The 27,713-nt window shown below is 42.3% G+C and overlaps 2 protein-coding genes across 3 annotated transcripts; one reads left to right on the top strand and one right to left on the bottom strand.

Moving 5' to 3' along the window:
* Positions 1-316: 316 nt before the first annotated feature.
* On the bottom strand, positions 317-14,759 carry LOC106575213 (formimidoyltransferase-cyclodeaminase). Its single transcript, XM_014151573.2, has 13 exons — positions 12,691-14,759; positions 12,143-12,326; positions 10,077-10,205; positions 9,888-9,893; positions 9,615-9,697; positions 6,990-7,169; positions 6,638-6,775; positions 6,272-6,465; positions 6,067-6,196; positions 3,822-3,983; positions 2,799-2,842; positions 2,143-2,281; positions 317-1,718 (listed from the first exon to the last, which is right to left on the bottom strand). The coding sequence occupies exons 1-13, from the start codon at positions 12,742-12,744 to the stop codon at positions 1,635-1,637; spliced, it is 1,527 nt and encodes a 508-aa protein (XP_014007048.1). The 5' UTR covers positions 12,745-14,759; the 3' UTR covers positions 317-1,634.
* A 787-nt stretch (positions 14,760-15,546) lies between these two features.
* Positions 15,547-26,459, top strand: LOC106575212 (CCR4-NOT transcription complex subunit 9). 2 transcript variants are annotated; one of them, XM_014151570.2, is made up of 8 exons: positions 15,547-15,917; positions 16,355-16,534; positions 16,648-16,763; positions 16,886-16,995; positions 17,178-17,287; positions 25,252-25,350; positions 25,446-25,537; positions 25,763-26,459. In XM_014151570.2, the coding sequence occupies exons 1-8, from the start codon at positions 15,900-15,902 to the stop codon at positions 25,941-25,943; spliced, it is 906 nt and encodes a 301-aa protein (XP_014007045.1). In that variant the 5' UTR covers positions 15,547-15,899; the 3' UTR covers positions 25,944-26,459. The 2 variants fall into 2 exon arrangements, with proteins under 2 accessions (XP_014007045.1, XP_014007046.1); XM_014151571.2 differs by having other exon boundaries at positions 15,551-15,917; positions 25,775-26,459.
* Positions 26,460-27,713: the final 1,254 nt, after the last annotated feature.

Consider the following 27,713-nt stretch of genomic DNA (forward strand, 5'->3'; position numbering starts at 1 on the left):
GCGTTACACTAAATATAAAGCATTATGTTTGGGGCAAATCCAACACACCACATCACTGAGTACCACTCTTCATATTTTCTAGCATGTTGATGGCTGCATCATGTTATGGGTATGCTTGTCATCGGCAAGGAGTAGGGAGTTTTACCAAGGCAGCATTGAATGTTCCTGAGTGACCTAGTTACAGTTTAGACTGAAAATAATTAGGTTGACCTGCACCTACACAGATAAACAATATAAACACTCATACATATTATGCTTCTTGTGCAACAGGGACTGGGGATACAAATCCAATGAAAGCAACACTGAACACTTGAGATGAGTTATTCAATAGCAATATCATATTCATTCATCAAATCACAAGTAAGTTGCCTTTAATACTGGAAGCATTAACTAACAATGACCAAGAATGGAACTAGAAGGAGGCACAGATCACGAGTGGTACCAATTGCTTATGTCCCTGTACAACAAGCCAGAGCAGAGGTCACCATCGAAAGTGTCTGCCAATTCTGTAGTTCTAGTTTAAACCAAACACCATGCAACTGTATCAAACCAAAACATTTTTTGGAAATGGTTAAATGTCCTTTTTCCTCAAACCAATAAACTACCTCAATATGATTTCCTTTCTTCCAATCTTTCATGTTTGGCCCCTAGGACAGACGTAGTCGGCGGCTCTCATATCTTTATCATTGAATGTGAGATAAAGTTTTGTCTTCTCACCTGTATAACAGGATCAACTTGTCATTGTGGGTGTGTACTGTGCTATGAAACCTGGCCTTTGTTTCCATCAAAACAAGTCCCTCAGGGTATTGTTTGGATTGTGGGTTATGTCAATGTTAGCTCCATGGCTACTGAGTAAATACAGGTAGCGCACAATATTTTGACCATGAGATAAGGTTCCTTGTTGTTTGTGTTACCATCATTTTTGTAAATCTTCAAAGGAAAACTTAATTTGCCCAACAGTTTGCTTCAATGGATTATTATCAATTTTACAGATGATTAAAATACAATTGAAAGCATGTTTATACACATTACAATGCAAAATACATGAATGATGTAGAGTGTTATTGGGTCAAGGTAATTCAGAAAATCATGGCTGAATTTCACTTTGAGAGTAAAGTGTATTACTCCTACTCTTCAGTGCCTCTTGTGGCGACGCCCATGGCCTTCTCCATGACCATGGTGGTCTCTACCACCAAGGCTGTGTCTGCCTCAATAGTCTCCACTGCCTCTGTGGTCTGGGGGTAGCAACCCTCTGGAGGACCATGGACTCGGCAGGTAGCCTAGAGGTTAAGAGGTTAGGCCAGTAACCGAAAGGTTGCTGGTTTGAATCCCAGAGCTAAGTAGGTGAACAATCTGCTGATGTGCCCTTGAGCAAGGCACTTAACCCTAATTGTGCCTGTTAGTCGCTGTGGATAAGAACACTGTGACATCCTGGCTTGGTGTAGGCTGCTGCTATACAGTACATTACGTAAGTATTTAGTGAATTCCTAACAGAGCAAAGGAGCACCAGGAGTAGTTGATAAAGCATGTATTTATGTGAACCCAGTTTATTTGTAATAGAATTGATGGTTGTGAAAGCCTGGTTTGAGGCCTAGGCAGGCAGCGGGTGATGCTTTGGTAATGTGGTAACTTCTTCACTTTTTTCTCTCTGCAGTATCCAGGACTGCATTAGCACTCTCCCTGGCCTCAGTAAGCATAGCTGATGCTCTCTGTTGAGTCTGCAAAACACAAAACATGATTGTATAACTATGTAATAAGCCACTGGCTCTCCCCAATATCTGGTTTTTGATTCATTTCCCTGTATTGATAGATGACCTACGTTGTAACCTAGGCAGAATCCTTTTTGGAGTCAGAAAGACCTACCTACATTGTAACTTACAGTCACTTTGAAGGACTCATCTGTGATATCCTATATTAAATGTTTTACTCCCCGTACCTGCTTCGTCTCTCCAGCGTTATCCATGTGACAGGCACAAAACAAAATGTTCCAAAGTCATTTATGCATGTCGGTGTCTGCCCTCAAGCAAATAAACAACTGCATAGAAGTCACTCAGGTATGCTTGCAAAGTTGCAACGCAAAGTCCATAGACAGGGACTCTGTTCATGGTTTCAGTCACTGTAAAACCGTCTCTCATACAGTACCTGGAGGTCAGACTTGCAGGCCACATTTCCGTAGATCACCATTTCCTTTAGACAAGGCCACAGCAGGTTGACTCTTTCAGCCAGAGACAGTGGGACCGCCACGGCCTGCTTCAGACCCTCCTGCATGGCAGCTTCCCTCCTGCGGCAGGAACAGGGGTAGGGGTAATGGGAAGGCAGGAGTAGGGGAAGAGGCAGGTCAGAAGCAAGACCAGGGTAGGGGCAGAGGCAGGATTAGGCGTGGGGATAGGTATAAGGTATAGGAAAGAGGAAGAGCAGAGAGGTGAGATAGATTTGGAGCATGACAAGACTACACCATGACTACATCTTACGTTCTGTTAGACCAAATGAGCTGACAGTCAAGGAACTACAGTAAACCAGTCTTCTTTGGGAAAGCCTGCTTTATGTGTTTACAGGGATGGGCCAGGTTGCTTGCCAGGTAAAACGAGGTGACGTGTGAAGACCGGTGAGGGCGGGATACAGGAGAATGTACAGTAATGAGTTTCCATAGATGTCAATCTGAAGTAAAGACGGTTTGAAATAGTTCCAACGTGCTGTGCTGTTTGTGTGTGTGCGTAATTACACATCTACTTTAATGACATGCTTCTCTGACATCTTGGATTCGACAGAACTGCCATATATTGCAGCATGGCAATCACCTTTTAACTTCATCTGTTGTGTTTCTTGGCATCTTCAATGCAGCCTGAAAACGAGAAAGTTAAACCTTTAAAACAGGAGTGAAAGAGAACTGCATACAGTGTCAGCAAAGCCTATACAAGCCACATTCATTCTCACAACATCAATTAAACACGTAGTGTAATACCATCAGCTTTCAACAAAATTCAACAATAGCACCACCACACCTTGTGGTGAAAATGCAACAAACTATGACTAGTATGTTAGATGGAAGTAATTCATTGACAGGTTCATTGACAGAGTCAAAAAGATTTAGATAGTTGTACTAAACTCTTCTTTGTTCCCTGAAGGTTATATCAACACTCCTTTTCCACTAAAAGATTACATTCCACGACATTTTCATAGCAAAGCCACAAGACAGCAAACATCAAGACCATACCTTGGTTCGAACCTTCAAAGTAAGCATTTACAAGAAACAAAAACAGTTTTTATCACTCGTTCTTCACCTGAACTTTTATCATCAGAAGAAATATTCATCATATTTTGTATGACATTCTGCTTAGCTAAAAGGTTGGGCATGGTCGCATCAGGTTGTGTCGCATCGAGCGGCAGGTAGCCCAGCAGTTAGCGCGTTAGGGCAGTATTCGAAAGGTCGCTGGTTCGAATGCCCGAGCCGACAAGGTGAAAAATCTGACGATGTGCCCTTGAGCAAGGGCACTTAACCCTAATTTGTTCCAGGGGCTCCGTACTACTATGGCTGACCCTGTAAAACAACACATTTCACTGCATCTATCCGGTGTATGTGACAATAAAACATTTATTTTTTCTAAATAAAATTCAAAGCATAAGTTTAGCTAAATCTTTTTTTCTTAGCCTGGAATCCAATCTGAAAATGCTCTGAAATGGAATAAAGTGAAACAATAGTTAAAAATATTCAGTTAGGATTTCAGTCTAGTTTTTCCCGGTATAGTTCCTGTTTTCCCTAGCCCGGTTAACCCAGACTGAAGGCTTCAATCTGGTTTAACCATGATATGTTTTCCTCTCACCATATAGCAACTGAACGCCTTGGAGTCTGCGTCCACCATGACCAGCAGTTCATTCATGGCCTGATGGAAGGGAGGGATGAGTCTCCTCATGATGCTGTCCAGGCTATCAAACTGCCTCTTCCCATAGGTCATCTGACCCACCATGGCTCCCAGAGCAGCCCCCTGAAATGCACACACACACACACACACACACACCCTTGACTCCTTCCTCCTTGTATTGTACATACTTTATATTGGTTTATTCATACAGTGAGGAAAAAAAGTATTTGATCCCCTGCTGATTTTGTGCATTTGCCCACTGACAAAGAAATGATCAGTCTATCATTTTAATGGTAGGTTTATTTGAACAGTGAGAGACAGAATAACGACAAAAAATCCAGAAAACGCATGTCAAAAATTTTATAAATTGATTTGCATTTTAATGAGGGAAATAAGTATTTGACCCCCTCTCAATCAGAAAGATTTCTGGCTCTCAGGTGTCTTTTATACAGGTAACGAGCTGAGATTAGGAACACACTCTTAAAGGGAGTGCTCCTAATCTCAGTTTGTGTCAGAACTGTCGTCATGGAGAGAAGAAGTGGACCAAAATGCAGCAGAGTTAGTGTTCAGCATCATTTAATTCAAAAAAAGATCACTGGAACTCTACAAAACAAGAAAATACTGACAGCTCAACAGTACTGACAGCATAACACACTGAACAGAAACAATTACCCACAACCCCAAAGAAAAACACACACTACTATATAGGACTCCCAATCAAAGGCAACTCAACACACCTGCCTTCAATTGGGAGTCCAATCCCAATTAACTAACACATAACACAAAACTTCTGCCACGTCCTGACCAAAACTAATACAATTACGCCCTCTGCTGGTCAGGACGTGACAGTTTGTTACCTGTATAAAAGACACCTGTCCACAGAAGCAATCAACAATCAGATTCCAAACTCTCCACCATGGCCAAGACCAAAGAGCTCTCCAAGGATGTCAGGGACAGGATTGTAGACCTACACAAGGCTGGAATGGGCTACAAGACCATCGCCAAGCAGCTTGGTGAGAAGATTACAACAGTTGGTGTGATTATTTGCAAATGGAAGAAACACAAAAGAACTGTCAATCTCCCTCGGCCTGGGGCTCCATGCAAGATCTCACCTCGTGGAGTTGCAATGATCATGAGAAAGGTGAGGAATCAGCCCGAACCACACGGGAGGATCTTGTCAATGATCTCAAGGCAGCTTGGACCATAGTCACCAAGAAAACAATTGGTAACACACTACACCGTGAAGGACTGAAATCCTGCAGCGCCCGCAAGGTCCCCCTGCTCAAGAAAGCACCGTCTGAAGTTTGCCAATGAACATCTGAATGATTCAGAGGACAACTGGGTGAAAGTGTTGTGGTCAGATGAGACCAAAATGGAGCTCTTTGGCATCAACTCAATTCGCCGTGTTTGGAGGAGGAGGAATGCTGCCTATGACCCCAAGAACACCATCCCCACCGTCAAACATGGAGGTGGAAACATTATGCTTTGGGGGTGTTTTTCTGCTAAGGGGACAGGACAACTTCACCGCATCAAAGGGACAATGGACGGGGCCATGTACAGTCAAATCTTGGGTGAGAACCTCCTTCCCTCAGCCAGGGCATTGAAAATGGGTCGTGGATGGGTATTCCAGCATGACAATGACCCAAAACACACGGCCAAGGCAACAAAGGAGTGGCTCAAGAAGAAGCACATGAAGGTCCTGCAGTGGCCTAGCCAGTCTCCAGATCTTAATCCCATAGAAAATCTGTGGAGGGAGCTGAAGGTTCGAGTTGCCAAACGTCAGCCTCGAAACCTTAATGACTTGGAGAAGATCTGCAAAGAGGAGTGGGACAAAATCCCTCCTGAGATGTGTGCAAACCTGGTGGCCAACTACAAGAAACGTCTGACCTCTGTGATTGCCAACAAGGGTTTTGCCACCAAGTACTAAGTCATGTTTTGCAGAGGGGTCAAATACTTATTTCCCTCATTAAAATGCAAATCAATTTATAACATTTTTGACATGTGTTTTTCTGGATTTTTTTGTTGTTATTCTGTCTCTCACTGTTCAAATAAACCTACCATTAAAATTATAGGCTGATCATTTCTTTGTCAGTGGGCAAATGTACAAAACCATCAGGGGATCAAATACTTTTTTCCCTCACTGTATGTGCTGGGAAAGGTCATACGGGGAATATAGTCATCTACATGATATTAAAGATGGTTGTACCATTGCAGCGATGGCAGCAGAGACTGACCCTCCTCCTGGAGCAGCGGTTCTGGCTCCCACACTGCGGACAAACTGCTGCAGAGACAGAGACACCAAACGCTTGTCCTCCTCAGTCCTCTCCACCATGTACCTAGAGTCACAACCATAGAAATAGATTTGAATGACTAGAATGGAAAAGTCCCATAGGGCACTCATTGGTACTCACTCTATGATTCTCTCTTTGGGGACGAAAGGCCCAAGTGAATCAAGCCCAAGTTTACTGATGACCAGACGGACTTTGTGCTCCTCCTCCACAATGAAGAGCCTGTCTCTCTGGATGTAGAAGTCAGCACAGTCCAGCACGGCTCTCAGAGGCATGAGGCCTACAATCTGAGAGCCCACCACTGGCAGGTTCAGGTCCTGGGGAGAAGAGGAAGGAAGGAGAGGTGTCAAATTGGCTCAACTTATTGGCATTATTAGCTACCCTTATGTCACTGGTTCAAACCACCAGATCAGTGAGAGGGTTTTGTACAATAATGCTGTACTGTTTTCAGCTGCGGTTGTTGGTGTTGTGGTTGTGGTAGCTCCTTACCTTGGCCGCACTGCAGATCTCTTCGTAAACAGTGTGGACGGGCGTCAGCTCAAAGTCCAGGATGTTGGTGGACACCTGGGCTATGTTCGCCTCTTCCAGGTACCATCCCATTCCCTGCACCTTCTTCATCAGACCCGGCTACAATACAAATCAATCATGTTACTCTCTTTGGAAGCAGACAAGGCATATGACTCAAAAATAGACCTTTATTAGTTCATCGTCAGATATAAAGAAGAGGAAAACAATAGTGTCTTGTAAAAATGAGAGGAATCTCTTCCAAAGCCAAAGTAGCTGTGTGTCATTCATCTCTGACATTGGGCGGTCAAGATGTACAGTAGCGAGCCTACCCTACCTGGTCTTTGCTTCTGCCTTTTTCCCGGATATCTAGTGCGATCCGATGGGCTTGTTCCTTGGTGCTGAGGAGGTTTATGTTGTAGGCAACAAGGAATTTGCGAGCCCCTGCTACTGTAGCTCCCCAGGAGGCCACGAAGGTGGCAGGGCCATAGTCAGGAGCCCACTCTGTCCTCTTCAACTGAGGACAATAGACACATCGGCATCATTTAGTGCTTCCAACCCCTCTTAATCATTGTGTGTTTGTGCTACAGACTTAGTTTTTTTACATTGGATTCGTCTATTTCTTCTGCATCAGCCGATACCAAACATTAGCCTGGGGGTTGAACCATTAGCCTGGGGGTTGAGCAGTGTTAATGAGACAAAGGCGGACCCAGAAAATGGTTATTCTAACAAAAACATCTGTAAAGTCTGAACAGTTTGAGCTACAAACTATTATGACCCCAGTATGAAAAGCTAAGACTCTCATGGGCATTGCTCTATGACGCTCACAAGCCACACAAGAGTCATTAGAAAGGTAAGGGATCTCCTACATAGAAAATCATACACAATTATTGCACATTGTGTATAATACTGTAATAAGCTCACATAGTTGCTGTCACAAACACCAAACTCCACATAGTTGTCACTGACTAATTATTAATTTCCCACTGAGCAAACAATCTGTACTTACAGCAGTCTTATAAATAAATTTTTTATCACGTTTTTGCCTGGCGGACCTTATTTTTTATTGACATTTATTGACAATAAAACTCATGAATGCAACTGTTTATGTCAACCTGTTTTGTGTTCCACGTGTATCCCTGGTTGTCTTGAAAACAAAATTGTAAAACACTTCAATGTGAGGATATAGAGTTGAAGTCGGAAGTTTATATACACTTAGGTTGGAGTCATTAAAACTCGTTTTTCAACCACTCCACACATTTCTTGTTAACAAACTATAGTTTTAGCAAGTCGGTTAGAACATCTACTTTGTGCATGACACAAGTAATTTTTCCAACAATTGTTTACAGACAGATTATTTTACTTATAATTCACTGTATCACAATTCCAGTGGGTCAGAAGTTTACATACACTAAGTTGACTGTGCCTTTAAACAGCTTGGAAAATTCCAGATAATGATGTCATGGCTTTAGAAGCTTCTGATAAGCTAATTGACATCATTTGAGTCAATTGGAGGTGTACCTGTGGATGTATTTCAAGGCCTACCTTCAAACGCAATGCCTCTTTGCTTGACATAACGGGAAAATCTAAAGAAATCAGCCAAGACCTCAGAAGAAAAATGGTAGACCTCCACAAGTCTGGTTCATCCTTGGGCGCAATTTCCAAATGCCTGAAGGTACCACGTTCATCTGTACAAACAATAGTACGCAAGTATAAACACCATGGGACCACGCAGCCGTCATACCGCTCAGGAAGGAGACGCATTCTGTCTCCTAGAGATGAATGTACTTTGGTGTGAAAAGTGAAAATCAATCCCAGAACAACAGCAAAGAACCGTGTGAAGATGCTGGAGGAAACAGGTACAAAAGTATCTATATCCACAGTAAAACGAGTCCTATATCGACATAACCTGAAAGGCCGCTCAGCAAGGAAGAAGCCACTGCTCCAAAACCGCCATAAAAATTCCAGACTACGGTTTGCAACTGCACATGGGGACAAAGATCGTACTTTTTGGAGAAATATCCTCTGGTCTGCTGAAACAAAAATAGAACTGTTTGGTCATAATGACCATCGTTATGTTTGAAGGAAAAAGGGCGAGGCTTGCAAGCCGACGAACACCATCTCAACCGTGACGCACAGGGGTGGCAGCATCATGTTGTGGGGGTGCTTTGCTGCAGGAGGGACTGGTGCACTTCAGAAATAGATCGCGTCATGAGGAAAGAAAATGATGTGGATATATTGAAGCAACATCTCAAGACATCAGTCAGGAAGTTAAAGCTTGGTCGCAAATGCATCTTCCAAATGGACAATGACTCCAAGAATACTTCCAAAGTTGTGGCAAAAGGTATTAAAGACAACAAAGTCAAGGTATTGGAGTGGCCATCAGAAAGCCCTGACCTCAATCCTATAGAAAATGTGTGGGCAGAACTGAAAAAGCGTGTGTGAGCAAGGAGGCATACAAACCTGACTCAGTTACACCAGCTCTGTCAGGAGGAATGGGCCAAAATTCACCCAACTTATTATGAGAAGCTTGTGGAAGGCATTTGACCCAAGTTAAACAATTTAAAGGCAATGGTACCAAATACTAATTGAGTGTATGTAAACTTCTGACCCACTGGGAATGTGATGAAAGAAATAAAAGCTGAAATAAATCTTTCAGTCTACCATTATTCTGATATTTCACATTCTTAAAATAAAGTGGTGAGTCTAACTGACCTAAGACAGGGATTTTTACTAGGATTACATGTCAGGAATTGTGAAAAACTGAGTTTAAATGTATTTGGCTAAGGTGTATGTAAACTTCTGACTTCAACTGTATATGAGGGCAGAGCAAGCAGATAACTGAAAGTAGTGAAAGTACTGCCTTTGATTTTTAGCTTATTTTTTGCTTATCTATGCTCTTCTACAATGAGGGAAATGTTGCCCATAGTGTATGAATACAATGAAGTTAGGTCAAACTCACTTTCTCAGACAAGGCCTCATACTCTCCTGCCCGGACAGAGGGAAGAGATCTCCTGTTCTCTTTCCTCGCTGCTTCTCCATAAACATTTTTACATTTACATTTTAGTCATTTAGCAGACGCTCTTATCCAGAGCGACTTACAGTAGTGAATGCATACATTTCAATTCATACATTTCCCCCCCCCCCATACTGGCCCCCCATACTGGCCCCCCATGGGAATCGAACCCACAATCCTGGCGTTGCAAACACCATGCTCTACCAACTGAGCCACAGGGATACACTATGGAGAAACGACAACGTGTCTTATTCACCTGTATGTGGCTTTTTGAGAGCAATACCATATGGGAAAGAATACACAGAACCAACGGGCACTGCACTGAAACTGACCTTGTGGCTTTGTCTACAGCAAAGTAAATGGCCAATATATTAACTATAGGTCAATGGGTCAGAGAGGAAAACCTACCAGGTACATGCAGCACATCTGTTAAGTGTTGGGCAAAAATGTTGGCACAGTTGACACAGTCCTCCATAGTGACATTCTGGACAGGGATGAAGGGACACACGTCCATGGCTCCCATCCGTGGATGCTCCCCTACAACAAACGTACATATTATTCCACTAAACAACTTATCAACAGTACTTAGCCACACCTTATTTGCACTTAAAGTGAGGTGGAGTCACCCCTTATTTGCACTTAAAGTGAGGTGGAGAGGAGTCGTGGTATTTCTGAACTATGGCCTTTGAACATACACTACCCTTCAAAATTTTGGGGTCACTTTGAAATGTCCTTGCTTTTGAAAGTAAAGCACATTTTTTTGTCCATTAAAATAACATCAAATTGATCAGAAATACAGTGTAGACATTGTTAATGTTGTAAATGACTATTGTAGCTGGAAACGGCAGATCTCTTATGGAATATCTACATAGGCGTACTGAGGCCCATTATCAGCAATCATCACTCTTGTGTTCCAATGGCACGTTGTGTTAGCTAGTCCAAGTTTATAATTTTAAAAGGCTAATTGATTATTGGAAAACACTCCTGCAATTATGTTAGCACAGCTGAAAACTGTTGTGCTAATTAAAGAAGCCATAAAACTGGCCTTCTTCACACTAGTTGAGTGTCTGGAGCGTCAGCATTTGTGGGTTCGATTACAGGCTCAAAATGGCCAGAAACTCTGAAACTCGTCAGTCTATTGTTATTGTGAGAAATGAAGGCTATTCCATGCGAGAAATTGCCAAGAAACTGAAGATCTCGTATAACTCTGTGTACTACTCCCTTCACAGAACAGCGCAAACTGGCTCTAACCAGAATAGAAAGAGGAGTGGGAGGCCCCGGTGCACAACTGATCAAGAGGACAAGTACATTAGAGTGTCTAGTTTGAGAAACAAACGCCTCACAAGTCCTCAACTGGCAGCTTCATTAAATAGTACCCACAAAACACCAGTCTCAACATCAACAGCGAAGAGGCGACTCTGGGATGCTGGCCTTCTAGGCAGAGTTGCAAAGAAAAAGCCTATCTCAGACTGGCCAATAAGAAGAAAAGATTAAGATGGGCAAAATAACACAGACACTGGACAGAAGAACTCTGCCTAGAAGGCTGTAACGTTCGTCGTCGGGTGATGAGGAAGAGGACCAAAGCGCAGCTGGGAGCGAACACATGTTTATTCTTAACACTGAAATAAACACGTACACAAAACCAAGAAAATGCCGATACGTTAACTGCTCAAAACAAAGAGACAACACCCCACAAACAACGTGGGGGAAAAAGGAACTTAAATGTGATCCCAATCAGAGACAACTAGCGACAGCTGTCTCTGATTGGGAATCGACAGAACCCAACATAGAAATAAACACCTAGAGCTAACACAAGGCTATAACGCCAACATAGAAAACAAACCAAGGAAAAATACCCAACATGACACACCCTGACCCAAAATACCCGAGTTCACCTGGTCAGGGCGTGACAAAGGCCAGCATCTCGGAGTTGCCTCTTCATACTTGAAGTTGAGACTGTTGTTTTGCGAGTTTCAGAAGAAAGTTCTTTGTTTCTGACCATTTTGAGCTTGTAATTGAACTCACAAATGCTGATGCTCCAGATACGCAACTAGTCTAAAGAAGGCCAGTTGTATTGCTTCTTTAATCAGTACAACAGTTTTCAGCTGTGCTAACATAATTGTAAAAGGGTTTTCTAATGATCAATTAGTGAAAAACTAGCTAACACAACCTGCCATTGGAACACAGGAGTGATGGTTGCTGATAATGGGCCTCGGTACGCTTATGTAGATATTCCATAAAAAATCTGCCGTTTCCAGCTACAGTAGTCATTTACAACATTAACAATGTCTACACTGTATTTTGGATCAATTTGATGTTATTTTTTAACTGACAAAAAATGTGCTTTTCTTTCAAAAACAAGGACATTTCTAAGTGACCCCAAACTTTGAAGGGTAGTGTAATTGTTTGACTAAGTCATGTGAGAGGTCAGCAGTTTCTGTCTCTCTTTTTAGCTCTTACTCTCTATCTCCTACCTGAGTGTTTGGTCATATCAATGAGTGGGAAGGCAGTGCGTGCAGCGTTCAATGCACCCTCCACCACAGCCTGTGGCGAGCCTACGAAGGTGTAGACTGTACGGTTGGTGGAGGATCCAGGGTCCACGTCGAGAAGACTGCATCCCTCCGTGCTGGAAATGGCCTCTGCTATGGCATCAATCACCTGGAAGCAAGTCACATTGACTCTTAAAACATTTTCAGAAAACATTTTGTTGGTATCTCGAGATCATATTCAAGATTGAGATTATAATGTAAAATTGTTTGGAATTGGCTTGTTTGTTTGCTTAGGTATTCACAGTCTCCATGAGCCCCCTTGATTCATAAATATAAATATGTAAATATAGAAAAATGTAAAATAAAAATGTCATTGGTAATCAAGATCGATGTTTCAGACAGAAAGTCTTCTTACATGACCAATATAAAGCTATCATGTGTATTGTGTTAATCACACCACAGACTACTACTAACAGCTTCCTTCTGCTGTGCCAACAGGTAATCCACTTTCTGTATCTCCCATGCCTACTCACCTTTTTGTTCCGGCACTCTGAGAAGTTGGGCACACACTCCACCAGCTTAGCCATGATGCGTAATAATCACAGAGTCGGGTAATCCGAGACAAGGAATCAGATCAATTTAAGGCATAAGTTTATTCCCCCTTTCTCTCTGCTCCACGAGCACACACCAACCCATCCAGTCTCTCTTCATTCCCAAACGGGACATTTAAGCAGTCTGTCCATCTGTAACGCTGGTTGAATTATTAACTTGCTCTATTGTCCTCTTATCTAGGGCAGCTGGCAGTGATTCCCAGGCTGCTCTAGTCTAATATTTACCAGGACCTGGTGCGGATGGTGCCAGCCTCACATGCAACATTCACAGACACAAATCCCTGATTCACCATAGGTTAGACTTAAATACTGGAGCACCAGATGCGAAGGGTGAAGGAATAAATCCAGTATGATCAAAGGAAGTGTCCAGGCTGACAGACGGATAGCTTGTGAACTCTCCACTCTAGCTGTTACCTCTGCTTTCTCACCACAGCCACAGTAAACACTTGGCTAAGTCCTATTGGATGATATCTCAGGATCAGAGATGGCAATTTCAATAATTATGATAGAAATGTGAAGTGGTGCACAGATCTAGACCCACCACTGCATTATCATATTGCATTCATTGTGTATTCATCTCTTGTATTTATGCTATGCAGAGTTTCTGAACAGTTTGCTACCAGTAACACTGTTTCCTAAATAGTACACAAAATATGCACCATCACCAATAGGATTTCTTAAATCTGAATCAAAGAGCTTCATGTTGGTTATTATTAGCTATGGCAGTCGTGACTCTATTATAGCCTCTGTGACCTTTGATCCAAAGGATTAAACAGTCTATAATGGTCAAACATCCTCAGCAGTCAGCATTGATCTAAGTAGCAGTCAAGCAGGCCGATTCTTATTATCCACATTGACAGGTCAACTAGTTTGTTTTTATACAAGATGTATCCTACTGCTTTGGTCTTGTTATGCTGAAGATGCAACCACTGAGGCTATAGGCTGTGAGATCCAGCCCAGTGTTTCTGAAACCTTTTCTGTGCTAGGGACTGTGTTCTAGCCAACTGTTGAAGGATTAACTAACATCAATTAATGAACACCTGTCTATGGTTGCATCACATCATCCTCCCCCAAAACAAACAAATACAGTTGGCTGGACTGGTTAATGAGTAATGCTACAGAGGGGATCTGGATGGACTGAGCTGCTTTTTTAAAACTGGGCACTAAACAGACAAATATTTAAGTGCTTATTGGTGCAGTGGAACACTCCTCCTACCTGGTCCTATTGTCATACATTAACTTCAATGCCTATGAATAAAAACAGATAATTGTTTAAATAAAATTAAAGTCTAACTCCTTGTTTCACTCTGTGATCAACTCAAACTTTAGTTGCTCAATATGTAGGATGCAGATCATCAGAAAAGGGTGTTCATGTTATGTACACACTTCACAATTGGGAGTATAATGAAAATGAACAGTATCAAAAACTACCACTCCGTTGTTATCGATGTAGCTAAGGTTTATATTTATGCATGTAGTAATGGGAGTGTGGCTCAGTTGAGAGAACGTGGATCAACGCTCTTTTTTTTTATGGGCCTCAAAGTCAAAACGCACAAAAATGACAACCATGAAATACACCAGTAGATGTAAAGTACTCCACAAATACCTATATAATTAGATAGAGGTAGCATGTCGAAAATATGAATTTAATTATTTTGGCCGTGTTGGAGAGCGTCAAATCCATGACGCATTGTAGGTAAATTGTGACTTTTTAAAAATGTAACCTTTATTTAACTAGGCAACAGGAGTGGTTCTGGGGGGGGGGAGGGGGGCAGTGCCCCTGTGACTACAATTTTGGACCCCCTTGTGGCGCCGCTAAATGTGGAGTATGAATTAATTTTTACATAACTAACTTTTGCTATTACATCTACTATTATTATACAGTGGCAACGCGGAACACTAATGATTATGAACATGGTCTTTTGCCTACTAATGCCTGCAATGCAGTGAAGAAAATGATATGACAACAATAACGTCTAATGTAACTGTACAGTACAACTGGCCCCAGCTTGCCCCCCCCAGTTGAAATGGTCTAGAACCGCCACTACTAGGCAAGTCAGTTAAGAACAAATTCTTATTTACAATGACGGCCTACACCGGCCAAACCCTAACCAGGACAACTCTGGGACAATTGTGCGCCACCATATGGATATCCCAATCACGGCCGGTTGTGATACAGCCTGGAATCGAAACAGTGTCTGTAGTGTGTAATAAAGATAATCTAACGTTTTACCTAATGATATATAAGGAGGGCATTTGCACAACATGTTTCACAACAGCACACAACAAAATTCCAGAGACATATTGAGCGACCAACTGATACCAATCACGACCACACCCAGAGACAGATGGCTGACTTAAGCTCTAGCCACACGAACTGACCACTGGTGTAAAGAACAACATTCCATGAATATCGCAAGCACCCAGACACGAATTACCAGAAATACACACACACACACACACACACACCACTTAGGTGTGTTGGACTCCGAGGACAAAGGACACTGCCAAGGGCCAATGGGAAGTCGACACCACCTGGAGAGTGGACCGTCCCTCCACTCATCGACCAGTCAGGAGAGCGGACCTACTAGACTCAACGTCAACACACTGTTATTTCATTGTATAAATTGGATGTACACTATGTTTCGGGGCTCTCTTCTGCTAGTTCCCTATGAGCTAAACGAAGGAGTCCGTGCACGCTTTGCCAAATATCTTTGTCTCATAATAAACTGCCTTACTATAAACTGAATCACCCGGTCCAGCGTCTTGACTTGTCTCCTTCTCAAATAACTAATCATCAACAAGTGACGCCACTAGCACTGAGATACAGTGCCTTAGACAGCTGCGCCACTCGGGAGCCCGACTGATTGTGGATACTTGTAGATCTGTCATTCGGGAGTCGCCCAATTGTCGGCCGCAATGTGGAATACGTGCATAATATTAAAGTCTGGTCCAAAACAGAAAAAGACGGAAATCGTTACGACACTTTCCCAGCGGATCAATTGAGGCACGTCTGAGTTGAAAGGTTAAACGCAGTTGCGCTCTCGCGAGATTTGTTGTTTGTTTTCACAACAGAACATATTTTTATATTTTACGAAACGTTTTTCTAAAATATCCAAGCGCTGCATAGAATGCTGGCTACAGGAGCAGTAAGTACACAAACGGTATTGCTAGCTTGCAAGCGTTATCTAGCTAGGTTAACAAGAGCTAACACAAGGCTTATTTTTATTTTTATTGCTAGCACAAGGCCAATAAAGGGCCTGACTTTAGCCAGTAGAGTTGCTATTAGCTAACTAATGCTAAACTTGTTACAAAGATGTTTAGAACCCCTCTTGTGGTAAACTGTTCGGATAATACTTGCATTTGAATGAGCTAGTTATGGTAGTTAACTAACTTTGTGGGAAAGTTACTGTATCCATGAAAGTAACGTGAATTTACATATTGTTGTTGACAGTTGTTAGCTACCGTTCGGTAGCTACCTAGCTAACTCATTCATTCATGAAGGTGGCTAGAAACGCATTGTTAACTGCATAATTCAAACACAATGTCAATTTAGCTCAATGTGTCCACCTCTCCTGTAAAACAGGCTGTAACCACGGCTCTTGGCCAAGTGGATAGGGAAAAGATCTACCAGTGGATCAACGAGCTGTCCAGCCCAGAGACCCGCGAGAATGCCCTGCTCGAGCTCAGTAAAAAACGGGAGTCCGTGCCAGATTTGGCTCCAATGCTATGGCACTCCTGTGGGACTATAGCTGCTCTCCTGCAGGTAAGATTGTGGACAACACTCACTGGCTAGTCTCCAGCAGGATGGAGCATGGTTTTCCTTTGAGTGTGGCTCTAAACTTGATGATGACCCGCTTCATACTCTTTCATAAATAGGAAATTGTCAACATCTACCCCTCAATAAACCCCCCAACCCTCACCGCTCACCAATCCAACAGAGTATGCAACGCATTAGCACTCCTGCAGTGCGTGGCCTCTCATCCAGAGACAAGGTGGGTCCCTTGATTTTTCTCTCATCATGATTGAATTGTACAGTGCACTTAACCAAAACAGTCAGTGTATTTTCTTCTATATGATGTGAAATGTGCAACTTATGTACTGTTGTTTTTCACAGATCGGCATTTCTGGCAGCACACATTCCTCTTTTCCTGTACCCCTTCTTACACACTGTCAGCAAAACACGACCATTTGAGTACCTCCGACTCACCAGCCTAGGAGTCATCGGTAAATATCCTTTATATCATTTTTGTGGTTCTATTGCTATGATGCCTTCTCTCTGTCTTTTCTTCTCTCTATCTCACTCTCTGATGTTGTCATTGCCTAAGTAATGAAATGATCCAATTACTTTGACAATACAGTATGTGTCATGTATGTTTCTCTGTAACTTGTTCCTGTTTGATTGGCAGGTGCCTTGGTCAAAACAGATGAGCAGGAAGTGATCAACTTCCTGTTGACGACAGAAATCATTCCCCTGTGCCTTCGCATAATGGAGTCTGGCAGTGAGCTTTCCAAAACGGTATCTCTCGCTCTCTCTCTCTGTAGCTCTCTCTCTCTCTCTCTCTGTAGCTCTCTCTCTCTCTCTGTAGCTCTCTCTCTCTCTCTGTAGCTCTCTCTGTAGCTCTCTCTGTAGCTCTCTCTGTAGCTCTCTCTGTAGCTCTCTCTGTAGCTCTCTCTGTAGCTCTCTCTGTAGCTCTCTCTGTAGCTCTGTAGCTCTCTCTCTCTCTGTAGCTCTCAGCTGCTGCCGACCACCGCTCAGTCAGACTGCTCTATCAAATCATAGACTTAATTATAACACAATAACACACAGTGTCTCTATGGTCATAGACTGCTCAAAAAAATAAAGGAACACTAAAATAGCACATCCTAGATCTGAATGAATGAAATAATCTTATTAAATACTTTTTTCTTTACATAGTTGAATGTGCTGACAACAAAATCACACACAAATAATCCATGGAAATCCAATTTATCAACCCATGGAGGTCTGGATTTGGAGTCACACTCAAAATTAAAGTGGAAAACCACACTACAGGCTGATCCAACTTTGATGTAATGTCCTTAAAACAAGTCAAAATGAGGCTCAGTAGTGTGTGTGTCCTCCACGTGCCTGTATGACCTCCCTACAACGCCTGGGCATGCTCCTGATGAGGTGGCGGATGGTCTCCTGAGGGATCTCCTCCCAGACTTGGACTAAAGCATCCGCCAACTCCTGGACAGTCTGTGGTGCAACGTGGCGTTGGTGGATGGAGCGAGACATGATGTCCCAGATCTGCTCTATTGGATTCAGGTCTGGGGAACGGGCGGGCCAGTCCATAGCATCAATGCCTTCCTCTTGCAGGAACTGCTGACACACTCCAGCCACATGAGGTCTAGCATTGTCTTGCATTAGGAGGAACCCAGGGCCAACCGCACCAGCATATGGTCTCACAAGGGGTCTGAGGATCTCATCTCGGTACCTAATGGCAGTCAGGGTACCTCTGGTGAGCACATGGAGGGCTGTGCGGCCCCCCAAAGAAATGCCACCCCACACCATGACTGACCCACCGCCAAACCGGTCATGCTGGAGGATGTTGCAGGCAGCAGAACGTTCTCCACGGCGTCTCCAGACTCTGTCACGTCTGTCACATGTGCTCAGTGTAAACCTGCTTTCATCTGTGAAGAGCACAGGGTGTTGGGCTGTAAGCACAGCCCCCACCTGTGGACGTCGGGCCCTCATACCACCCTCATGGAGTCTGTTTCTGACCGTTTGAGCAGACACATGCACATTTGTGGCCTGCTGGAGGTCATTTTGCAGGGCTCTGGCAGTGCTCCTCCTGCTCCTCCTTGCACAAAGGCGGAGGTAGCGGTCCTGCTGCTGGGTTGTTGTGGCCTGTCTCCTGGTAGCGCTTCCATGCTCTGGACACTACGCTGACAGACACAGCAAACCTTCTTGCCACAGCTCGCATTGATGTGCCATCCTGGATGAGCTGCACTACCTGAGCCACTTGTGTGGGTTGTAGACTCCGTCTCATGCTACCACTAGAGTGAAAGCACCGCCAGCAATCAAAAGTGACCAAAACATCAGCCAGGAAGCATAGGAACTGAGAAGTGGTCTGTGGTCCCCACCTGCAGAACCACTCCTTTATTGGGGGTGTCTTGCTAAGTGCCTATAATTTCCACCTGTTGTCTATTCCATTTGCAGACAGCATGTGAAATGTATTGTCAGTCAGTGTTGCTTCCTAAGTGGACAGTTTGATTTCACAGAAGTGTGATTGACTTAGAGTTACATTGTGTTGTTTAAGTGTTCCCTTTATTTTTTTGAGCAGTGTATATTTGGCAGGAGGTTAGGAAGTGCAGCTCAGTTTCCATCTCATTTTGTGGGCAATGTGCACATAGCCTGTCTTCTCTTGAGAGCCAGGTCTGCCTACGGCGGCCTTTCTCAATAGCAAGGCTCTGCTCACTGAGTCTGTACATAGTCAAAGCTTTCCTTAAGTGTGGGTCAGTCACAGTGGTCAGGTATTCTGCCCTTGTGTACTCTCTTTTTAAGGCCAAATAGCATTCTAGTTTGCTCAGTTTTTTGGTTAATTACTTGACACATTGGAAAGAATGATCTTTTTGTTTTCTCATGATTTGGTTGGGTCTAATTGTGTTGCTGGCCTGGGGGCTCTGTGGGGTCTGTTTATGTTTGTGAACAGAGCCCCAGGACCAGCTGCTTAGGGGACTCTTCTCCAGGTTAATCTCTCTATAGGTGATGGCTTTGTTATGGAAGGTTTGAGAATCGCTTCTTTTTAGGTGGTTGTAGAATTGAACAGCTTTTTTCGGAATATTGATAATTAGCAGGTATAGGCCAAAATCTGCTCTGCAGGCATTATTTGTCGTTTTACGTTGTACAAGGAGGATATTTTTTGCAGGATTCTGCATGCAGTCTCAATTTGGTGTTTGTCCCATTTTGTGAATTCTTGGTTGGTGAGCGGACCCCAGACCTCACAACCATAAAGGGCAATGGGTTCTATAACTGATTCAAATATTTTTAGCCAGATCCTAATTGGTATGTCAAATTTGATGTTCCTTTTGATGGCATAGAATGCCCTTCTTGCCTTGTCTCTCAGATCGCTCACAGCTCTGTGGAAGTTACCTGTGGTGCTGATGTTTTTTAAAATTTGTTTATATATTCTCATTTATAACTGCGACTGGCCAAGATGAAGCAAAGCAGTGTGACAAAAAACAACACAGAGTTAAACATGGGATAAACAAAAGTACAGTCAATAACACAATAGAAAAATCTATATACAATGTGTGCAAATGGAGTAAGTAAGGAGGTAAGGTAAGGCAATAAACAGGCCATTTAGGCAAAGGTATGTATAGTGTTTTGTGTGTTCTAGGGCAACTGTGTCTAGATGGAATTTGTATTTGTGGTCCTGGCGACTGGACATTTTTTGGAACACCATTATTTTGGTCTTACTGAGATTTACTGTCAGGGCCCAGGTCTGGCAGAATCTGTGCAGAAGATCTACGTGCTGCTGTAGGCCCTCCTTGGTTGGTGACAGAAGCACCAGATCATCAGCAAACAGTAGACATTTGACCTCAGATTCTAGTAGGGTGAGGCCGGTTGCTGCAGACTGTTCTAGTTCCCTCGCCAATTCATTGATATATATGTTGAAGAGGGTGGGGCTTAAGCTGCATCCCTGTCTCACCCCACGGCCCTGTTGGAAGAAATTATTATTTATTTTTTTGCCTATTTTTAACGGCACACTTGTTGTTTGTGTACATGGATTTTATAATGTTGTATGTTTTTCCCCCAACACCACTTTCCATCAATGGGTATAGCAGACCCTCATGCCAAGTTGAGTCGAAGGCTTCGAAGGCAACAAAGCATGAGAAGACTTTGCCTTTGTTTTGGTTTGTTTGTTTGTCAATTAGGGTGTGAAGGGGGAATATGTGGTCTGTTGTACGATAATTTGGTAAAAAGCCAATTTGACATTTTCTCAGTACGTTGTTTTCACGAGTCTGCTGTTAATGATAAATCACAGGATTTTCCCAAGGTTGCTGTTGACGCATATCCCACGGTAGTTATTGGGGTCAAATTTGTCTCCACTTTTGTGGATTGGGGTGATTAGTCATTGGTTCCAAATATTGGGGAAGATGCCAGAGCTAAGGATGATGTTAGAGTTTTAGTATAGCCAATTGGAATTTGTTGTCTGTATATTTTATCATTTCATTGAGGATACTATCAACACCACAGGCCTTTTTGGGTTGGAGGGTTTTTATTTTGTCCTGTAGTTCATTCAAGGTAATTGGAGAATCCAGTGGGTTTTGGTAGTCTTTTAATAGTTGATTCTAAGATTTGTATTTGATCATGTATATGTTTTTGCTGTTCTTTGTTAGATTGTAGAAGTGTTTTACCCATACATCTCCATTTTGGATAGATAATTATTCGTGTTGTTTGTTTAGCATTTTCCAATTTTCCCAGAAGTGGTTAGAGTCTTCAATTATGTTGAGCTGATTTCTGACGTGCTGTTCCTTCTTTTTCCGTAGTGTATTGTTTTAGTGATTCACCATAGTGAAGGTGTAGACTCAGGTTTTCTGGGTCTCTATGTTTTTGGTTTGACAGGTTTCTCAATTTCTTTTAGGTTTTTGCATTCTTCATCAAACCATTTATCATTTTCAGTTTTCCGTTTTGAAATGTTTAGATTTGATAGGGAAGTTGAGAGGTCAAATATAGTGTTTAGGTTTTCTACTGCCAGGTTTACACCTTCACTTTTACAGTGAAACATTTTGTCCAGGAAATTGTCTAGAAGGGATTGAATTTGTTGTTGCCAAAATAGTTTTTTGGTAGATTTCCACACGTCTCTCCTTCCATCTATAGCATTTCTTAATATTATTCAGTTCCTTTGGCTTTGATGACTCATGACTGAGCATAGCTCTGTTCAAGTAGAGTATGATTTTGCTGTGATCTGATAGGGGTGTCAGTGGACTGACTGAATGCTCTAAGAGACTCTGGGTTGAGGCTAGCGATAAAGTAGTTTACAGTACTACTGCCAAGAGATGAGCTATATGTGTACCTACCATAGGTGTCACCTCAAAGCCTACCATTGACTATGTACGTACCCAGAGTCCAACAGAGCTGCAGGAGTTGTTACCCATTTTTGTTGGCTATGTTGTTGTAGTTGTTCCTAGGGGGGCATATGGGAGAGAGAATGTTGTCCCCTCCAGGTAGGTGTTTGTCCCCCTGTGTGCTGAGGGTGTCAGGTTCTTGTCCAGTTCTGGCATTTAGGTCGCCACAGACTAGTACATGTCCCTGGGCCTGGAAATTGTTGATCTCCCCCTCTAGGATGGAGAAGCTGTTATCGTTAAAGTATGGGAATTCTATTGGGGGTATATAGGAAGCACACATGAGGACATTTTATTAATTTCTAGCCAGATGTAAAATGTTCCTGTTTTGACTAGTTTAACCTCTCTTGGGGAGACCCACGGTTCACACTATTCAACAGCCAGTGAAAAATCAGAGCGCCAAATTCAAAACCACAAAATGGCATAATTCAAAGTTCTCAAACATACAACTATTTTACACCATTTTAAAGTTACACGTCTCCTTAATGTAACCACATAGTCCGATTTCAAAAAGGCTTTACGGCGAAAGCATAAAGTTAGATTATGTTAGGACAGTTCCAACACAAGAAAAACCACACAGCCATTTTCCTAGCAAGGACAGGCGTCACAAAAATCAGAAAACCAGCTAAAATTATGCACTAACCTTTGACGATCTTCATCAGATGACACTCCTAGGACATCATGTTACACAATACATGCATTTTTTGTTCGATCAAGTTCATATTTATATCCAAAAACAGCATTTTACATTGGCGCGTGATGTTCAGAAAATATTTTGCCTCCAATACTTCCGATGAATCAGCACAACAATTTACAAAAATACTCATCATAAACGTTGATAAAATATTAAACTCTTATTCAAAGAATTATAGATGAACATATACTTTATGCAACAGCTGTGACAGATTTTTTTTTAAAGTATCACGGGGAAAGCACACTTTGCAATAATCTGAGTACTGCGCTCAGAAAAAGACATCAAGCAATACAGATACCTGCCATTTTGGAGTCATCTAAAATCATAAATAGCATTAGAAATATTCACTTACCTTTGATCGTCATCAGAAGGCACTTCCAGGAATCCCAGGTCCACAATAAATGTTGTTTTGTTCGATAAAGTCCATAATTTATGTCCAAATATCTCGTTGTTTGCGCGTTCAGTAAGCTACTCCAAATGTAGGAAGCGCGGCCAAAATGTCACGACAAAAAGTTTTAAAAAAAGTTATCTTTACGTTCGTTGAAACATGTAAAACGTTGTATAGCATCAATCTTTAGGGCCTTTTTAACATAACACTTCAATAATATTCCAACCGGACGATTCCAATGTCTTGAAAAACGTTTTGGAACACAGCTACCTCCTCACGTGAATGCGCGCCAATGAACTCATGTCATTCCCTGAGTCACCAACTCCCCGGCCTTCTTGTTCGCTCTCTGTTCACTGCAAAAGCCTGAAACAAGGTTCTAAAGACTGTTGACATCTAGTGGAAGCCTTAGGAAGTGCAAAATGAACCCTAAGTCACTGTGTGTTAGATAGGCAAAGACTTGAATAGACTACCAGCATCAGATTTCCCACTTCCTGGTAGGATTTTTCTCAGGTTTTTGCCTGCCATATGAGTTCTGTTATACTCACAGACATCATTCAAACAGTTTTAGAAACTTCCGAGTGTTTTCTATCCAAATCTACTAATAATATGCATATTCTAGTTCCTGGGCCCGAGTAGTAGGCCGTTTAATTTGGGTACGTTTTTCATCCAGCCGTGAAAATACTGCCCCCTACCCAAGAGAGGTTAATAGAGCATTCCTAACCTAGCCCGCAATGTCTGCTGTGTGGATCGAGCAGTCAATTGAAAGAGTAAGACATTTTCAGCGAGACAACTCAAAGGCGAAATCCATTAAAGCCAAGATAATGGAATTCATTGCCCTTGACAATCAACCGTTCTCTGCCGTGGGTGATGTTGACCTTCGCCGACTGGTCGAGCACCGGTACACACTACGAAATGCGCTATTTTTCAGATGTTGCCTTACCAGAGTTGCACAGTAATAGCGTCACTGCTATTAGCTTCACGACATACATACTATGGAACGCCGTTTGGGTTTTTGCGTGTGAAAAAAGATACAGTAGCACTGTTAAAGCTTTACAAAAAAGTCTGCAAACACCGGCCACGAACGATGTGTTTACAATACCGCGTTGGTAATAAAGCATTTGTTCGACCGCAACTTCTGGGGTAGCTAGCTTTAGCTTGGTACCAAGCTAGCACCAATACAACTAGCCTGAAAACAATGACCAGTTGAAACTGCAGTCATTTTCATTATTCTTAGCAATGATTTAGGAATCCTTGTGAGTAAGTATTAGCTAGGTTGCCATTTGTTGAATGCCTATTGAAATTGAACTTCTGTTCATGAAAATAAATAGCTAGCCAGCTACTTAACCCTGTTTCCCAAAGCTAACGTTATAAGCAGCCAGCTCGCTTCATCTGGCTAGTGAGGCTCGACCGGACCGGGTTATGTGTTGTGAAGCTAGCCACAATAAGGATTAGGCACAATAGTGGAATTTGCAGTTTGCCTTCAAAATAAAAGTATGACATTGGCAGTGATGCAAATGAATATAAATAGTATTATGCCATACTTTGATTTTGAAGGCTAACTGCAAAGTCAACTATTATGGCTAATCCTTATTGTGGTTGGCTTCACATAGATGGGTCCAATCACCATAAGAACTGTCTCATAAATTAGGGTTATTTTAGCTGATGACAGCTAGCTATATAGTTAGCTACTGAAACAGATTATGTTGTGATATTTGACACGTCAAATAGTGTTATTTGACATGTATCTTTTTTGACACGCAAAGACCCAAACTGCTTTCCATAGAAATCCTGGTTGAGAATGAAACGACTGAACAACAAAACAGCACAGCAAGTAAGTGAAAGAAATAGGTTTTGATTATGTTTTACTGGTAATAGGGATCTACGTAAATGCCACCAAAATAACTTTTTGGTCTGTTTTGTGTGCGTGTAACCTTTTATTTAACTAGGCAAGTCCGTTAATTACAAATTCTTATTTACTATGACGGCCAAACCCGGACGATGCTGGGCCAATTGTGCGCCGCCCTATGGGACTCCCAATCACGGCCGGATGTGATACAGCCTGGATTCGAACCAGGGATTGTAGTGACGCCTCTTGCACTGAGATGCAGGGGCTTAGACTGCTGCGTTCGTGTGTGTGTGTTAACTATTTAACTGTAATAGAATGCTTAAAATGCCGCTAAAATGTTAAATATCGGTTATCGGTATCGTTTTCTGTTTGCAAGTAAAATATCAGATATCTGTATCAGCCAAAAATGTCATATCGGTGCATCTCTAATTTCAGCCCTCCTTTTTTTTTTTTGTCTGACAGGTAGCAACTTTTATTCTACAGAAAATACTACTTGATGACACAGGGCTGGCATACATTTGCCAAACGTATGAACGCTTCTCCCATGTGGCCATGATACTTGTAAGTTCAAGGTTAACCAATATTCAAAATATTCTACTTTTCTAGACATTGGTTGCCTCCTGAATAATTTTTTTACACAACTGTCTCTCTTTCAGGGCAAAATGGTTCTTCAGCTCTCCAAAGAGCCCTCCGCTCGTCTTTTGAAACATGTTGTCCGCTGTTACCTACGCCTGTCAGACAACTCCAGGTATTGAAATCAACTCTTCGACCCGCTGTTGCTTGTCTCATTTAGCCTGCGTTCATTCCTTCAGTGTTTTTGAAGTAATTTTCCAGGAATGACTAAAAAAACATATTGGGGAAATGATGTTGGGAACTGAAAACAGTGGATGTGATCATGGTCTTGATAGATAATAGATTCTGCTGATAGTGACTTACTATCATAACTAACATGACTTTGTTTTTCTCACCTCTGCCCCCACACCAGAGCCCGAGAGGCCCTCCGTCAGTGTCTACCAGACCAGCTTAAAGACACCACGTTTGCCCAGGTCCTGAAGGACGACACCACCACCAAACGCTGGTTGGCACAGCTGGTGAAGAACCTACAGGAAGGCCAAGTCACAGACCCCAGGGGCATCCCTCTGCCTGCACAGTAGCTCTCCTCACTTCTTCAGCAGGATTGCACAATTATGGTCACTTTCCCATGATTCCCAGGTTTACAAAGACTTTCCTGGAATCCGTATGGAATAATCAGAAAATCTGGTAATTTTCTAAATGGGATTTATGGTTAACCTGGGTATTTTGCCAAAGTTACTGGAATTTTGCAACCCTACTTACCATGCAGCTGCACTGAGTGATACCCACCAGCAAGGACCCAGCTTCCAGAAACAGGAAAAAGCCACCAGTTTGAATGACAGACGGACTCATAAAGGGGTGCATATTTTGTGAAGAAAGACTGTATTGAATGAAAGCCCTCTACTCACCTGTTTTCTTACAGTATCTTTTATTCAGATCAAACTGTCTGCCCTATCTCCAGAAGTATATGGATGTGTTTTCACTTGGCCTCAAACTATTAGTTCTATATTGTTTCTCAAGGACATTTGGAGTCTTCACTAAGTGTTCTGAAATTGAAGTACACGGCACAATAAAATGTTAAACCTTGACATACATGACACTGTTTATGTGGCATACTTTCTCGTGTAATGATTCATTGTAATAACATTACAAGTAACTGCTTTGTAGTTACATGCATGTGTTATAGATATACACATCTCAAATAGGCTAGTGTATGGAAATCAACTGAAATCAAGCTGCTCTGTGTTGTGTATATTACAGAGGTTGCTGCAAGGTAAACGTGTTGGCGTGCTTCAGTGTTAACAGATAAGGGACCCCCCATTTGAGCCTTGGCCCTGTCTATGTGAAACCTGAGCTGCTGCAGTGTATTATTGATGCTCTGGAACCTGAGTGGAGACTCGGTCAGAAAAATAATTTAATGTTCTCAGTGCTAAACTGTAGAGGAATCTCCGGCCTCAACACAGCCTTGTTCTCTGTCAGTGGCAAAGCAGGTTGCCTAGTTGTTAGAGCGTTGGGCCAGTAACCGAAAGGTTGCTGGATCGAATCCCTGAGCTGACATGGTATAAGTCTGTCATTCTGCCCGTGAAGAAGGCAGTTAACCCACTGTTCCCTGGTAGGCTGTCATTGTAAATAAGAATTTGTTCTTAACTGACTTGCCTAGTTAAATAAAGGTTAAAAAAAAAACATGGTTGAGTAATGCCTCTTCTCTTTACACTCTCCTCCTCTGACCTGGCTTATTCATCATTATAAAAACACTGACCTGATGTGCCCTGTGGGAGTGTACTGCATCTTTGATGAGTAAGGTGTCTCCCTTTAGGTAATTGTCCCCTGTCTGTTGATCGCTTGAAGTTTCTTCGTGTGTGTTCACTTGGGCTCATTGCAGCAGGTTTAGTTGTCTTTATCTTGAACAAATCTCAAATAATTTCAATGCGTTAACATGTTTAAGTTCTGTTTTATAAGTCCTTAAACACTATACAAAATCAACTCAATGATGTGTGGTATCCTGTACATACAGTAGAGTAATGCTGGTAACATGGGGTTAGTCATTTATGGAAAAGTATGACCCCAGTTGTTCAGTTTGGGGCACCTACATAACCTTTCACCTCGTTTATGAATGAATAGTGCCTTTTTATATTAATCAAAAGAAGACCTAAAATGTGTAGCTGATGCTTAAAGTAATAACATACTTTTTGATCTGGGCTGTTGGCTCAGGTACTTGATCTTTGTACAGGTCATTACATTTCAAACTGACTGGTCATTTAACACTAGAGGACCCTTTGAATGGAAAAAAACTAAACAAAGACGAGGTTGGATGAATGGAGGGGGGGAGAGAGTGGAGGATGGTAAGGGTG

The sequence above is a fragment of the Salmo salar genome, chromosome ssa17 (genome assembly GCF_905237065.1).
Source record: "Salmo salar chromosome ssa17, Ssal_v3.1, whole genome shotgun sequence".
NCBI lineage: Eukaryota > Metazoa > Chordata > Actinopteri > Salmoniformes > Salmonidae > Salmo > Salmo salar.